This window comes from Sceloporus occidentalis, unplaced genomic scaffold (genome assembly GCF_023333645.1).
Source record: "Sceloporus occidentalis isolate IW3139 unplaced genomic scaffold, rSceOcc1.0.p SCAF_4, whole genome shotgun sequence".
Taxonomy (NCBI): Eukaryota; Metazoa; Chordata; class Lepidosauria; order Squamata; family Phrynosomatidae; genus Sceloporus; species Sceloporus occidentalis.
The window spans coordinates 102,533,653-102,547,674 of NW_028316984.1; the positions used below are offsets into that span (position 1 = coordinate 102,533,653).

The 14,022-nt window shown below is 40.9% G+C and overlaps 1 protein-coding gene across 2 annotated transcripts in view; it reads right to left on the reverse strand.

Annotated features, from left to right (window-relative positions):
• LOC149314430 (cGMP-inhibited 3',5'-cyclic phosphodiesterase 3B-like) overlaps window positions 1–14,022 on the reverse strand; it is a 94,960-nt gene that overhangs the window by 8,791 nt on the left and 72,147 nt on the right. For both annotated transcript variants that reach the window (XM_089521104.1, XM_089521105.1), the window contains 6 exons: window positions 12,295–12,419; window positions 10,509–10,646; window positions 9,333–9,444; window positions 6,279–6,392; window positions 2,934–3,133; window positions 1,830–2,033 (listed from right to left, as the gene is read on the reverse strand). In XM_089521104.1, the coding sequence (XP_089377230.1) occupies window positions 1,830–2,033; window positions 2,934–3,133; window positions 6,279–6,392; window positions 9,333–9,444; window positions 10,509–10,646; window positions 12,295–12,419 (893 nt within the window). The remainder of the gene's footprint in view (window positions 1–1,829; window positions 2,034–2,933; window positions 3,134–6,278; window positions 6,393–9,332; window positions 9,445–10,508; window positions 10,647–12,294; window positions 12,420–14,022) is intronic.

Below are 14,022 nucleotides of genomic sequence, written 5' to 3' on the forward strand. Positions count from 1 at the left end.
CGTCCCTCCACATTCGCTGGGGTTAGGGGCACAGGATCCCCGCGAATGTGGAAAAACCGCAAATAACAAAAACACTATGTTTTTACCTGAGAGAACACCTCTCCAGGAATCTCTAGGTCCTCCAGTGCAACTCTGTGGTCAACATCTGTCAGATATTGACCATACAATTGCACAGAAGGAGATACAAATGCCTAGTGGAGTGTTCCCTCCAGGAATCTCTAGGTCCTTCAGTGCAACTTTTGGTTAAAATTCACCATAGAGTTGCGCTGGAGGACCTGGATATTTCTAGAGAACATATTAATACAATCCATGAACAATCAAATCTGCAAAAGTCAAAGCCACAAATGTAGAGGGATGAGTGTATAAGATAGCTACATACTTATTTATCAAGACAGATTTACTTAGATCTAACATTTTATTTTTGCAAATCAAGGTTTTTGTGGCCTCTGTGTTGTTTCCATTATTAGTAAAGTGCATACAGTTGGCTAGTTCCTCACATCTGCAAGATGCATTTGACTGTAACTGTTCTTTCAGAGAAGAAGAGTAATCAGCTAGCTCATTTTCTTACTTTAGTATATATTTTTTTAAAAATCTTCCTGCAGCACATGACAGCTAGCAATATAGCAGCATTTCAAATGAGAGTAATCCTAACTGGAATGAGGTGGAAGCAAAGTGATGAATCACCATTTCCAGGCGGCATCTATAATGGGCCTTTAGGTCCAACAGGTATCTTTGCAGGAGGGAATCCTTCCACTGAAAAGCAGAAGGGCCCAATCTAGGACCCTCTTAATAAAATGAAAGAACTTTGATGCAACAGATGCAAGGCTGACTTCATCCTGGCCTTATTTCAAGGTGAGAAATCCATTGGGTGCAGATTTCTATTGGCAGAACCTTCTGAGCCTATATACAGAGCCACTAGAATAGACACTATGTTTGTGCTAGCTGAGCTTCTTTCTGTACATGGAGAGGACTGCTAAGCCATTCCAAATCCTTTTAGATGGCTAACCAAGGGAGTGAGGTTTAATATTCCCCATTATAATGAAGTCAGTTAATTTTCTACATGACTTGCTATTTTTCTGTTTTCAGCTATTCACAATGCAATCTGAAGATTTAGTAGATCAATTAAGAAATGTATGATGGTACAGCAAGGAATTGTGTAGGCGCCTTCAAGTTGCCTGTCAACTTATAGAGATGAATTTCATAGTTTTTTCTTAGGCAAGGAATATTCAGAGTTCGTTTTGCCAGTACCTTTCTTTGAAATATATCCTATAGCACTTGGTATTCTTCCATCCAAGTACTTATTAGGGCTGATCCTGCTTAGCTTCCAAGATCAGATAGGATCTGGTGCCTTTAGAGCCATGATGGTGAGCCTATGGCACATGTGCCAGAGCTGGCACATGACGCCATTCCCCCCAGCACGCAGTGGAAGGAGGAGGAGGAAGAGACATACACCTCTTTCTCCTCCTTCCTGACCCTCCCCGGTCTCCAGTTGATTCTTGGGAGGCAGCTGAAGGCCAGGGATGACATGGGGAGACCCTCCCCGACCTCCAGCTGTCTCTCTGGAGGCAGCTGAAGGCTCAGGAGGGCAGGGGAAGAAATCCTGCCCCCGGACAGCAGATGTCTCACCCCTGGCACTGTGTGACACCTGGTGCTAGAGGACCATTTAGTTCGGGCACTTGGTCCCTAAAAGGTTCGCCATCACTGTTTTCGAAAATAAGAATTACAGTTCCAAATTTGCCAAATATAATATATTGATATAAATATCTGTTGATATTAATGAACTATCATTAAGATGATTTTCTATGCACAGGTAAACTTGTGTAACAAACCTTGGCATTAAATTCAGCAAGGAAATCAAAATGTTTCTTGAGATCTGTAGCAAGGATTGCTTCAATCACTAAAAATCGAAATCGTTTGAATTGTACATGATCAAGATCAGGAAGAAAGTTGTATTCTGGTTGAGATAAGAAGAGACTCCAAGCAGAAGCTGCATGATGATTTTCCAGAACTGATCTGTCATTATACAGCACAGCCTGCAAAAAAAATTGTATAACAGTTTGTTATAACTGAAATTTCACCAATGCCTAAGACTAATATATTAAAAAAGTTTTAAATACTCAAATAAAAGTACTTCAGTTTTAACTGAAAAAGTAAAATATTAAATTGCTTTAGCTTTACCAATTGATCAAAACTACTAATTTTATATGGGAAATGATGCTGAAAAATCAGAAATACAGACTCTGAACAGATGTAATAATTTAATTGGATCCACTAAATACTGACTGGATGGAATTTTCCAGCATCGGGGAAATTCCATCTTCAAATAATCCTGGAAGCCTTCCATTTGTTAGAGAATTAATTATGATGTATAACTAATGACCCTAACTCAAAGATGTAGTGGCTATAGGGGGTAAGCAGAGGCAGAAAATTATTATGCTAGCAGAACTGGCATTCTCTCAGCTGAATTAACCTTATTGTGGCATAAGCCCCTTCTGCTGAATGATCACAGAGATCAGACAGCACAGAGATCTGCCAGCACAGCTACTCTGCCGGCTGATCTCAGCTGCCAAGAGAGTGAAGAATGGGAGGAGCCAAACAACACCACACTCAAACCCCATTCAACCCAGGAACACAGCAAGCTAGGTCAGAACCAGGGGAGTACTAGAACTTTTCTAGCACTCCTAGACTGAAAGGAATTTGGATTTAGCAGAGCTTCAACTAGCCCTCCACCTGCTTGGTGAGTAAGGACTGTCCTTTAGATCCTCACAGCTCTATGGTTTACTAATGTTCTTGAATCAGATTGACTGTAACAAATGAAGAACTGTTGACAAATATTAATACCTCTGACTGCTATATGTTTAGAACTGAGCATGATATTCATATATTTTGGTATTATCAGCCTTATTGTAAATTTTTCATTAAAATCCTCCTACCTGAGGAGCGTTTGTAGCTACCAAAAAGGCATTTGTACGACCGGGGTGGTCATAATCATGCATAGCTGCTGCTACATATAAAGCCATTAATTCTAAGGCTGGAATGTTTGAAGCTAAACATCCATAGTTTTCATCAAAAACATTACAGCTCTTGGAAGAAATATATGCAACTTGGCCAGCTGAAATACCATTTTCTGTATCTAGGAAAAAATAAACAAGAAAATAACATTTTAAAAATATTCAATAGTGGTGTTTTACAGTTTCAAGGTTTATCTACCAACCAATATATTTTATTGGGTTGGATTCAGTGAAATCTTCCATATGGAAGATTCTGTTCATCAGCAGGGTTTTTGTTGTTGTTGTTGTTCAACTGAGCTCTTCTATTGGTAAATAGGAAAAGAAGTTATCCTCCCTGATCCCCACTCATCCTTCAGTTCCCTCTACCACTAAAGCTGAAGATTTTGACTTGACCTGAAACTTTAAGGAAGAATATAAGAAACTTTCAGGATTCTATAGTGGTGCTAACACCAATGGAATGGTCCATAACCTTGGAGACTCATGTGGAGAGGTGGTGCAGTATTAGTTTGATGCGAAGAAAAGACTGTTACCTCTGTGTTGCATATTTTGTGCATGCCTGAATTTGAAGGCAGGGTTCCAAGCAGCCAAGAAATAATACGACATCTGGCTTGCACAATCACCTGTGCCATGGGATAGGCAAATGCAAGCTAGTCCTTTTGTAATTCCTTGGCTCAATGGATCCTCTTCACAGAAGGCAGGCATTTGGGAAACAGATGGCATGGAGTCAGCAGCCTTCTCCTCCAAACACTATTGCCCCCTTCTTTTTCTTCTTTTCCTTTCCTCTCTGCCTTTTTGTTTTGTCACTGCTTCCTTTGTTGCCATCATAACTACACCAACAAACCCAATGGGACCTTGGTCTTAAGTTCCTGGTGAAAGTGGTTGACAGGATGTTATTTGTTTTCCAAACCACTATCATAAAGCGTGAAACTGTGGTTTTGATATATGTAATCTTTATATTTTAAATTGATACTTATATGAAACATAGCTAATATTACCCATGGTTGTTTTCCCCACAAAGATTAAATGTGATGTTTTCATTATTAAAAACAACTGTGATGAAATTAAGAACAATTCTGGTTTAGTGTCTGAGGCCTGAAACCTAAGACTCAAGTAGAATAGACCTACTGAACCAGTTGCATCTACTTTAAGTATTGATTCACCATTCAATAGATCTGTTCTAACTGGATCTGTTTTAACTGGAACTACTCTAATTGGGATTGCCAATAACATATACGCCCTATTTGGTTTTGTTTTGTTTTTTGTAATACAAAGCAGTATCATTCAAAAAGAGGGAGCCATCAGGCAGACCAGCAACATCTTGGACTGCCTGAAGGAAGAGGCCCCTCCCTCTTCAACTGTCATCTCAGCCTCAGAGGGAGCCATCAGGCAGACCAGCAACATCGAGGACTGCCTGAAGGAAGAGGCCCCTCCCTCCTCAACTGTCATCTCGGCCTCAGAGGGAGCCATCAGGCAGACCCAGCAACATCTTGGACTGCCTGAAGGAAGAGGCCCCTCCCTCTTCAACTGTCATCTCGGCCTTAGAGGGAGCCATCAGGCAGACCCAGCAACATCAGGGACTGCCTGAAGGAAGAGGCCCCTCCCTCCTCAACTGACATCTCGGCCTCAGAGGGAGCCATCAGGCAGACCAGCAACATCTTGGACTGCCTGAAGGAAGAGGCCCCTCCCTCTTCAACTGTCATCTCGGCCTCAGAGGGAGCCATCAGGCAGACCCAGCAACATCGGGGACTGCCTGAAGGAAGAGGCCCCTCCCTCCTCAACTGTCATCTCGGCCTCAGAGGGAGCCATCAGGCAGACCCAGCAACATCGAGGTCTGCCTGAAGGAAGAGGCCCCTCCCTCTACAACTGTCATCTCGGCCTCAGAGGGAGCCATCAGGCAGACCCAGCAACATCGAGGACTGCCTGAAGGAAGAGGCCCCTCCCTCTTCAACTGTCATCTCGGCCTCAGAGGGAGCCATCAGGCAGACCCAGCAACATCGAGGACTGCCTGAAGGAAGAGGCCCCTCCCTCTTCAACTGTCATCTCGGCCTCAGAGGGAGCCATCAGGCAGACCCAGCAACATCGAGGACTGCCTGAAGGAAGAGGCCCCTCCCTCTTCAACTGTCATCTCGGCCTCAGAGGGAGCCATCAGGCAGACCCAGCAACATCTTGGACTGCCTGAAGGAAGAGGCCCCTCCCTCCTCAACTGTCATCTCGGCCTCAGAGGGAGCCATCAGGCAGACCCAGCAACATCGAGGACTGCCTGAAGGAAGAGGCCCCTCCCTCTTCAACTGTCATCTCGGCCTCAGAGGGAGCCATCAGGCAGACCCAGCAACATCTTGGACTGCCTGAAGGAAGAGGCCCCTCCCTCCTCAACTGTCATCTCGGCCTCAGAGGGAGCCATCAGGCAGACCCAGCAACATCGAGGACTGCCTGAAGGAAGAGGCCCCTCCCTCTTCAACTGTCATCTCGGCCTCAGAGGGAGCCATCAGGCAGACCCAGCAACATCGGGGACTGCCTGAGAGCTGGTGGAGGACTACTTCTGCCACTGCCCCCCCCCCCATGTCACCTGGGAAGAAGCTCCCCAGAACTGCGGAGGACTATCTTGCCGCTGTGGTGGCTTTTTACCAGGGGGGAGGGGTCAGTGAGAGAGGGGTGTTTTTATGTATTCTTAATTGTTTTATTGATATTTGCTGTGAACCGCCCTGATCTATGGAAGGGCGGTATAAAAATAAAAAATTATTATTATTATTATTATAAATAATAGTGAACTTAACAACATTTTAAGATGCATCTATATTAATTAAAGAGAATATTGAATGTTCAAAACTATTTCACTTCTTCACTTGGATTAAGAAAAAGTTCTAATTAAGTTAAATAGTTTAACCTTAGGTATTTTTAGTCTGAGATGTTTCATTTCCTAATTAAATAAAGAAATATTAGCCTAATGTAGTTGAGTTGCTAGAAACATGCTGACTCCTACAAGAAGATATAGGCCTCATTCAGAAGAGATCTAAGTGAAACCGTTTCTTTGGCAAGAAAACAAAGCATGTCAGCAATTATTCAATCAATTATCCTAAAATCAGACACACTGATTGTAAATGACATCGTCTGTTAGATTTATCTTTCAAACATGAAACCTTCATGTAAAAAAAAAAAAAAGAAAGAAAGAAACATCAGGAGGATATTTTAAAAATTATCTGAAATATATCCATTTTATTTTATTGGCCCAAACCTTGTTGTGCAAAAACAAAAAACCAAACCACATACCAATGTCAGTTCCTGTCAAGGAACCACTGTGTATTTGCTGAAATCCAGGAATTGGTCTTGTTGTTAGATACCACACAGCATGAAGAACATCTGTTGCATGTATTCGGTTGTGGTCTAAAATCAATTTATAAAATTAAATGTTATTTTAACAAATTAAGATAAAAACCTTACAATCACCTAATGCCTGCTTGCAAGCTATTCTGTAGACCACTGGTTGAGCTTCTTTTGCAGGATTTTCATGAACATACCTAGTTCCATTGCAGAAAGTCTGGTCACAGAAGGTTGATGAAATAACTTCAACTAGGAAAATTCTACATAGTGTCTTAAAACAGAAAGGATTATGCACTGCTAACTGGAGTATGGGAGTGGCTTGACAGAGGCAGAAAGAGTTGATGTTAGGAAGCTGAGTTAGGAAGAAAAATCACATGAGTAGGAAATTACTAGAGAAGAGTACAGAGCTAAAGAGAAAGGGTAAGCTGAAATCCAAGAGTCAAGAAAACACTGGACAGAAGCAGTGGCAAACCACTAACTCAAGTCGAAAGTCATGTTCTTCCCCATCAGGAACTGACTTGCTTTCCTGCTTGCCATCAAAGTAAAAAAATATTCAGAAATGCAACTCAACGTATTATACCACAATGTGATCCACTAAGATTTAAATACCTAGACAGAGGGGGTTGAGTCAAACCAATATATGATAAAAAGACCTGAAGTTGTTCTGGAGCCTGCTCCCTCCCTCCCTCCCTCCAAACTTTTCATTTAAAAAATGATCAAATTTAATGTTGAGTGGGGAAATGGCCAAAACATTCCGTTCACTATGTACACAGCCAAGTGTTGATGCTTGGGACTGAGGCAAACATTATAGTGACAGGGTGGCAAGGAATGGGAAGCCATCTTTTGCAGAATAATTGCTCTAACATTTTATCATAGTGATTTCTCCTTTCTTTGTCTTTAGAGTTATACAATATCATTTCTCAGGGAGGGACAAGTAAAATGACACATAATATTTTGTTGCAAATAGAATACACAGAATTCCAAATATCTATTCCAAAGGCATTTTGCTTTGTTTACAAGCCATTCCTTAACAGTCTTAACAGTTTTGTCCTCCAGTCTATATTGCTTCCCTAAGACGTTTTTGCCATTCTTTGAAGCAAGGTTGGAAACCAATGTTAGTCTGTTTATCTTAGGTCAGGTGTATGATAAATGTGCATATTTTCAGATGTTGCTGAACTGCAAGTCTCAGCAGCTCCACTAAGCAGAGCCAATGATGATGAATGCTGGGAATTGCAGTTCAGCAAAGTTTGAAAGGGTGCACATTACACAAATCTGCCCTAAAGTAACTGGACTAACATCAGGGTAACCTAATGCCTGTAACAAAGGGGAAGAACAAATTAACTTTTGGATAATGTGCCCACATAATTCTAAATGGAGCACAGTCTAAGAGTCACATCCTCAATATATGCTGTGCTAGAAAATTCTCAGAATGGGGCAGTGGCATCACTAAGGCTTGTGTCACCCTGGCCCGGTACAGACCAGCACTTTGCGCTGGCCTGGGGCTGAAAGTAGGACTTGGTAGAGCTCCCGTGCTGTGGGCGCCATCTTGGTGTGCCACCGTTTACACGGGGCGTGCCATGACGACATTGCTCATATGTACAAACAACGCCGGCAAAAGAAGCTCTTTTTCGGGGCTTCTTTTCCTGGCGGGTTGGGGGTGTGGCGTCTGGTTGCCGTGTCCCCAACCCCGCGCATCCAAGGCAGCACAGAGCCGCTCCTTTGGGGCTGTTGGTACAGCCCCCAGTGCGGTAAACTCATGTTGTTATCCCCAAGCAGACACTCAAGGGGAGACAACATGGGGAAAGAGCAGAAGGGGAGGGGGTGGCAGAAGAACAAACATCAGCAGGCGGGGGGCACTTGCCCTCTGCCTTTCCCCTCCTGACTGCCTCCTGTCACCCTCTCTTCCCTACCCAAGCTATGTGGCACTCCCCCAGCCACTCCCTCCACCCACTGCAGCCATCTCTTACCTCACCCCATACGTGGTTGCAACCAGTTTCCTGCATCATCACCTCCCTTTTGGGCTTCTCCACAGTCTTGGGCTCTCTTGGTCAAGGTCGAGAGAGCTCAAGACAGTGGAGAAGAATGACCAGAAGGTGGCAAATGCAGTGAGTCTGCAATAGGCTTGCGCTGCCACCTCTTGTTTGGGTTGCTCTGCCATCTCGGGCTCTCTTGGCTAAGAGACCACAAAGGAGCAGAGAAGAACAGACAGAACGCAGCAGCTGTGGTGAGCTTTCAACTGGTTCGCTGTGCGGCTGACCTGTTTGAGCTTCTGCACAGCCTTGGGCTCTCTTGGCAAAGGTATCACCCTATGCAGTCCACACACTCCTGCCCTAGTGATGTGCCCAGAATGAGGTGTACTAACTCTTGCACAAAAGTAATTTCACACAACATGCATAACACAATTATTTCAAGAATACTAAAACACCATTGCAGGTAAACATTACCAAATAGGACATTTGTGGAACTATGGAAAGGAATAAAAAGGGTATGGGTTATGTTGCAAAATTAATATTTGTCTCAGTTTAGAAAATTATGGCACATATGAACTCCTATGATTGTGGATTCTGAGATTTTGTTCAAAATTCCTTACTATTGCACTACTTTAGTCAACAAAACTTGTTAAGATTGCTATTAAGCTAATTTAAATTTGTAGAATATGTATACCCCACCGTAAAGACAAATTTAAACTAGAAGGAAGTCAATTTTTAGAAATGTTAGCATACAACTTTTTATTACTTTTATCGATCCCATGTATTTCTTTGCAACTCATTTTCCAATCTTAATTATTGATTTACACAATCTTCATTTTATTCAGTTTTGCTACTAGATTTATTGAAATTTGTTTTATTTGTTATTATTCCATAATGCATAACAAAACATATCACTATCATTGTATTAAACTGTACTTAGAGCTATTTTGCAAATGTAATATGGGTAAAACCTTAAAGAAAGTAGTATGGCTCAGAGGACCAAACAAGGTTAATGCTATGAGGCATGACTTACAGGGAATGTCTCGGTAACCATTTTCTAATGCTTGAAAGTAGTTCATGAATTGCTGAGTTGGAATTTTGAAAATTTCAAATAAACCAGTGTCTTGAAACAATGTGAATGCAACCTAAACATATAACATAATTATTTTTACTCTACAGAATGTAAAGCAAATTATTTACATTTGAATTGTTTTTAGGTTTTACATTTTGAAATACATAGGTTTGGATACAAAGAAGTATGATCAACTAGGATAAATATTCACATTCCATTCTCCCTCACAGCAGTTCCACCAATTCTTCAAAAACTGTTCATAATTATAAATCAAGAGACCCTCCAGAACCTCATGTGAGACAGGGGATTGAAGAATGCAGACTATGAGGCTACAGCTTTCTTTTAGTGGTTCTCCACTCCCTTTCTTAAGGTTTTGGCCTTAATTATGGCACTGTAATTCAGGATGGTACTATATTGACAAACTAGGTTTCTTCTTAAGGTTCAAACTTCAACATCAACAGCTGGTTTCAGAACCTTACTACTTTATTTGTGAAGGTCAATAGTCATATAACTATTTCATAGAATCATAGAGTTGCAAGAGACCGCAAGGGCCATCCAGTCCAACCCCCTGCCATGCAGGAAATCCAAATCAAAGCATCCCCGACAGATGGCCATCCAGCCTCTGTTTAAAGACCTCCAAGGAGGGAAATTCCACCACACTCCGAGGGAGTGTGTTCCACTGTCGGACAGCCCTTACTGTCAGGAAGTTCTTCCTAATGTTGAGGTGGAATCTCTTTTGCTGTAGCTTGTATACATTGTTCCAGGTCCTAGTCTATGGAGCAGCAGAAAACAAGCTTGCTCCCTCCTCAATATGACATCCCTTCAAATATATAAACAGGGCTATCATATCACCTCTTAACCTTCTCTTCTCCAGGCTAAACTTCATTCATTAAAAAAAAACAACACCAAAGAATAATTATAAAGAAACAAACAAGAAAACAGAAAGCACAAGGGGCTGACAAGCTCTATTTAAATTTCTTTCTGTGGTCTTTTTGTTAACATAAAGGTCCAACAAAAACTTTTTCATGTACTGTCCATCCATAAATAAAAAGTTTTATGTATGTCGTTTCTCCATATCTGTAATTACACTCTGTAACAGCAGCAATATATATGAAACAGATTCAAAAAACAACAAACCTGACTAAGGATTCTTCTAGATTTATCTCCCATTCTTTGCACAAGATCAAATATTTGGAAATTCCAGTTGTTCATTTTCTCTATTAATGAATCATAGTCTTCTATTGCCATCAAGTCTAATGAATAATCATTCTCTATCTAAAAATATTAAGCATAATAAACAGAGAGCAACACAAATTAGTTATGGACATCTACCAAGTGTATTTCTATTGAAAGGACCGTATATATTCAGGAACAAGTCAAGGGCAGGTTTTAGGGCCAATATTATGGATTTTGATATGACCCTTGGACAAGTCAAGTGTTGTTCCACAAAGAAAAGAAAGCAACAGGGCCAGCTGCCCGGCTGCTGCCACTGCCATTTTCCTGCCCAGGCATTCAAACAGGTCTTTCACCACCCTACTCAGAGAAGGAGATAGTTCCTTTTTTTGATAAAGGTTAAGGCACAGTAGACTATGAAACTAGAGCTTTCTTTTAGTGGGTTTTTTTTCATATTTTTCCCTATCAAAAAAAGAAACTATCCCCTCTCTGAGTAGAGTGGTGAAAGGTGAGAGAACTTAGTCCTTCCTGGGATAACTTAAAAGCAGCACCAATCTTTTCTACTCTCTCACTGCTACTTTGAGGGGGAGTACAAAAGAGCTACTGCTGCCATTTTCCCACCTAAGCATTCGAATAGGCCAGAAGTGGTGCCATGGCAGAGAGAGCAGAGGGGGGCTTGGTGCTTCTTTTGGCTTTTCCCAGGATATACTAAGCCAGTGGTTGTGAATCTATGGCACGAGCCCCAGCACAGAGTTTGCCAGAGTTTGTTACTAGAAAGCCAGAGGGACATGGCACTTTGAGATAAATAGTGGGTTTTGGGTTGCAGTTTAGGCACTTGGTCTCTAAAACATTCGCCATCACTGTACTAAGCTCTTGCCTTTCACCACTCTACTCTGAGAAGGGGGTGGTTGCTTTTCAATAAAAATCAAGGTACAATACTTACACTGACCTATAAGACAAAGGTTAGTAACTACTACACAGAATAATGGGGCAATTTTATGTCATCTGATTCTTAACACATATACATAATCAATGTAGAAAAGAATAAAACATTTTTCTAAGGCTCCTGGTTAAAAAAGAAAGAAAAAGAAAGGCCTAACCAGAGCAGACTCACTGACCAAATGGAACTTACAAATGTTGACACACCAAATTCTCATTGATTTAATGTGTCTAACTTTAGTTGAGGTGAACAAGTGAAACAAAAACAAAATACAGTAACTGCTCTATACAAACACACACACAACTTTTTTATTTCACATCAGGATAATGAACTTGGACCAGCATTGTTGTATTTATAATACGTCTATCATTCAGATGCACGACACACATCCTTTACTCTCTTTCTTTCTTGGCAGGAGCCCCAAGATATTCTCTAGTTTGTTTCATAAACTCAAGAAGCTATTCTAGCTATAAAATTGCAAAGCACAAAAGTGGAATAACATTTGACTACTATTTGGCAACTAAAATCTATTCTGTTCAAAACCCATGGATTTGATATTTATTCCTGCCTTCTCTTTGCTTCTTTTTTTCAGTGAACTCCTCACACTTAATAGGGTATGTCCACATGACAGAATTAAAGCAGCACTTTAACGACTTTAACTGCCATTACTCTATCCAACAAAATCTTAGGATTTGTAGTTTTGTGAGGCAGGACAAATATATAAATGAGGTGTGCTATATAATATAATATTAAACTGCTTATTAAATCACAAATCACTTAGCTACTGTATTAGTATAATAATACACTTACCTCCAGTTGATTACTCTCAGTTTGATCTGTTTGATGATTATGATTTTTTGTTTCTCCTCTTTCAACTTGCTGTTTTTCTATAAAGTGGGCTGAGTCTTTTGAAACATCACTATTTCCATCTTCACCTTAAATAATGGCAAAAAACGCTAGCAGTTTAATTAAAATCAAAAGTGATAACTGGAAACTTGCATTCTGTTACATGGCACAATACCACACATCTGATTTTTTTTCTTTTGATAAAGTATGAGCTATGGCTTTATTTATTAAGATGATTACCTCATCTTGCTTAAAGAAAAAAAATATATCCAACTAAAATGGTCCCTATTTTTTAAGAAAGCAGAAGAGGTAAATTTGTTTCTTCACTATAGTATAAGTAGGAGTTCACATGATTCAACACTGCACCAACAAAGAAATTTTACCTACCTGTACTGACCTGTTCTCATCAATTGTTTATGTGACAACCTTCCACAAAACAGTAACTGAAAGGAGGAAGTTTGCTTACCTGTAGCTCTAGTACTTTGAGTGGTCATCTGTGAATGCACTGAAATGAGTTTTGAACCTGTATAGAGCCATGATCAGAACATTCCAGAAGTGAGTAGCTTTTGACAGGAACCAAGAACCACTCTCTGTGTTCTCCCTTCAGTTCTGTGTCTACCACAAATAGAAAACAGGCAAAATATAGAAAGGAAGGAGGGTGGGTTGTGTGAGTTCAGATGACTGCTTAAAGAACTACAGTTATAGGTAAGCAACCTGTCCTCCTTATCTGTTGTCTTTGTGTGAAAATGGGAAAATTACCAAGGTAGTTTATTGCAGGTAGGTTCTATGTTTTACCAGAAAAAGCAGAAAGGACAGCATGTACAAAGGAAGTGTCAGCCCTTGGCCTCACATTAACCTAGTAAAATGGTTAACAATCATCGTCCATAGTCATTTGGGACAGAGACAACCCCAAAGAAGGTAGTAGGCATAGCTACTTTTCACAAGGAGTGCCCTCTAACATCATTTCAGAAAGTAAGACAAGCCAGTTCACATGAAAGAGTTATCATCTACATCATTCACTTGGATAACTGCTAAGAAGACACCAAAAGACCTATCTTTGGCCCCTCATTCCAGAGGAGAAACTTCCAGGTCTATCTATACAGAAAACTAATGATCTTCATATATCCAAGGAATACAAAGCTCCAGTGGGTAAGAGGGGTCCTTAAGCACCTCACTGATTACTTAGCATTGGAGAGTAATCTCCTGCAAGAATAGATTACGCATCTGTAACTGTGGTTCTTTGAGTGGTCATCTGTGAACTCACAGAAAGGGGCTCTTGTGCACAGAGACACACAAGGAAGTTTCTAGAGCTGAGTAGCTTTTTAGCAGGAACCACCCTCTGTTGTAGATACTTTAGTGCACCAAGCTACTCTCCTCAGTCCACCACAAAAATAATATTTGGCAGGACATGAGTAATGGTAGGTGAGCAGGTTGTATGAATTCACAAATGACCACTTGAAGAACCCCAGTTACAGGTAAGCAACCTATCCTTCCTCTTTGTGGTCTCTGTGACTCAGCACAAATGGATAACTAGTTAGCTGACTTACCAGAGATGGGGGATATACTGTACTAGCCGTGAAGAAATCACGAAACAACCTAAGAGAGAGTTACAGTACAATGTACACTGCATAATAAAGGTGGACTGTTGAGACCACATGGCAACAACACTCATGTAATGAAAGCAATTGATAA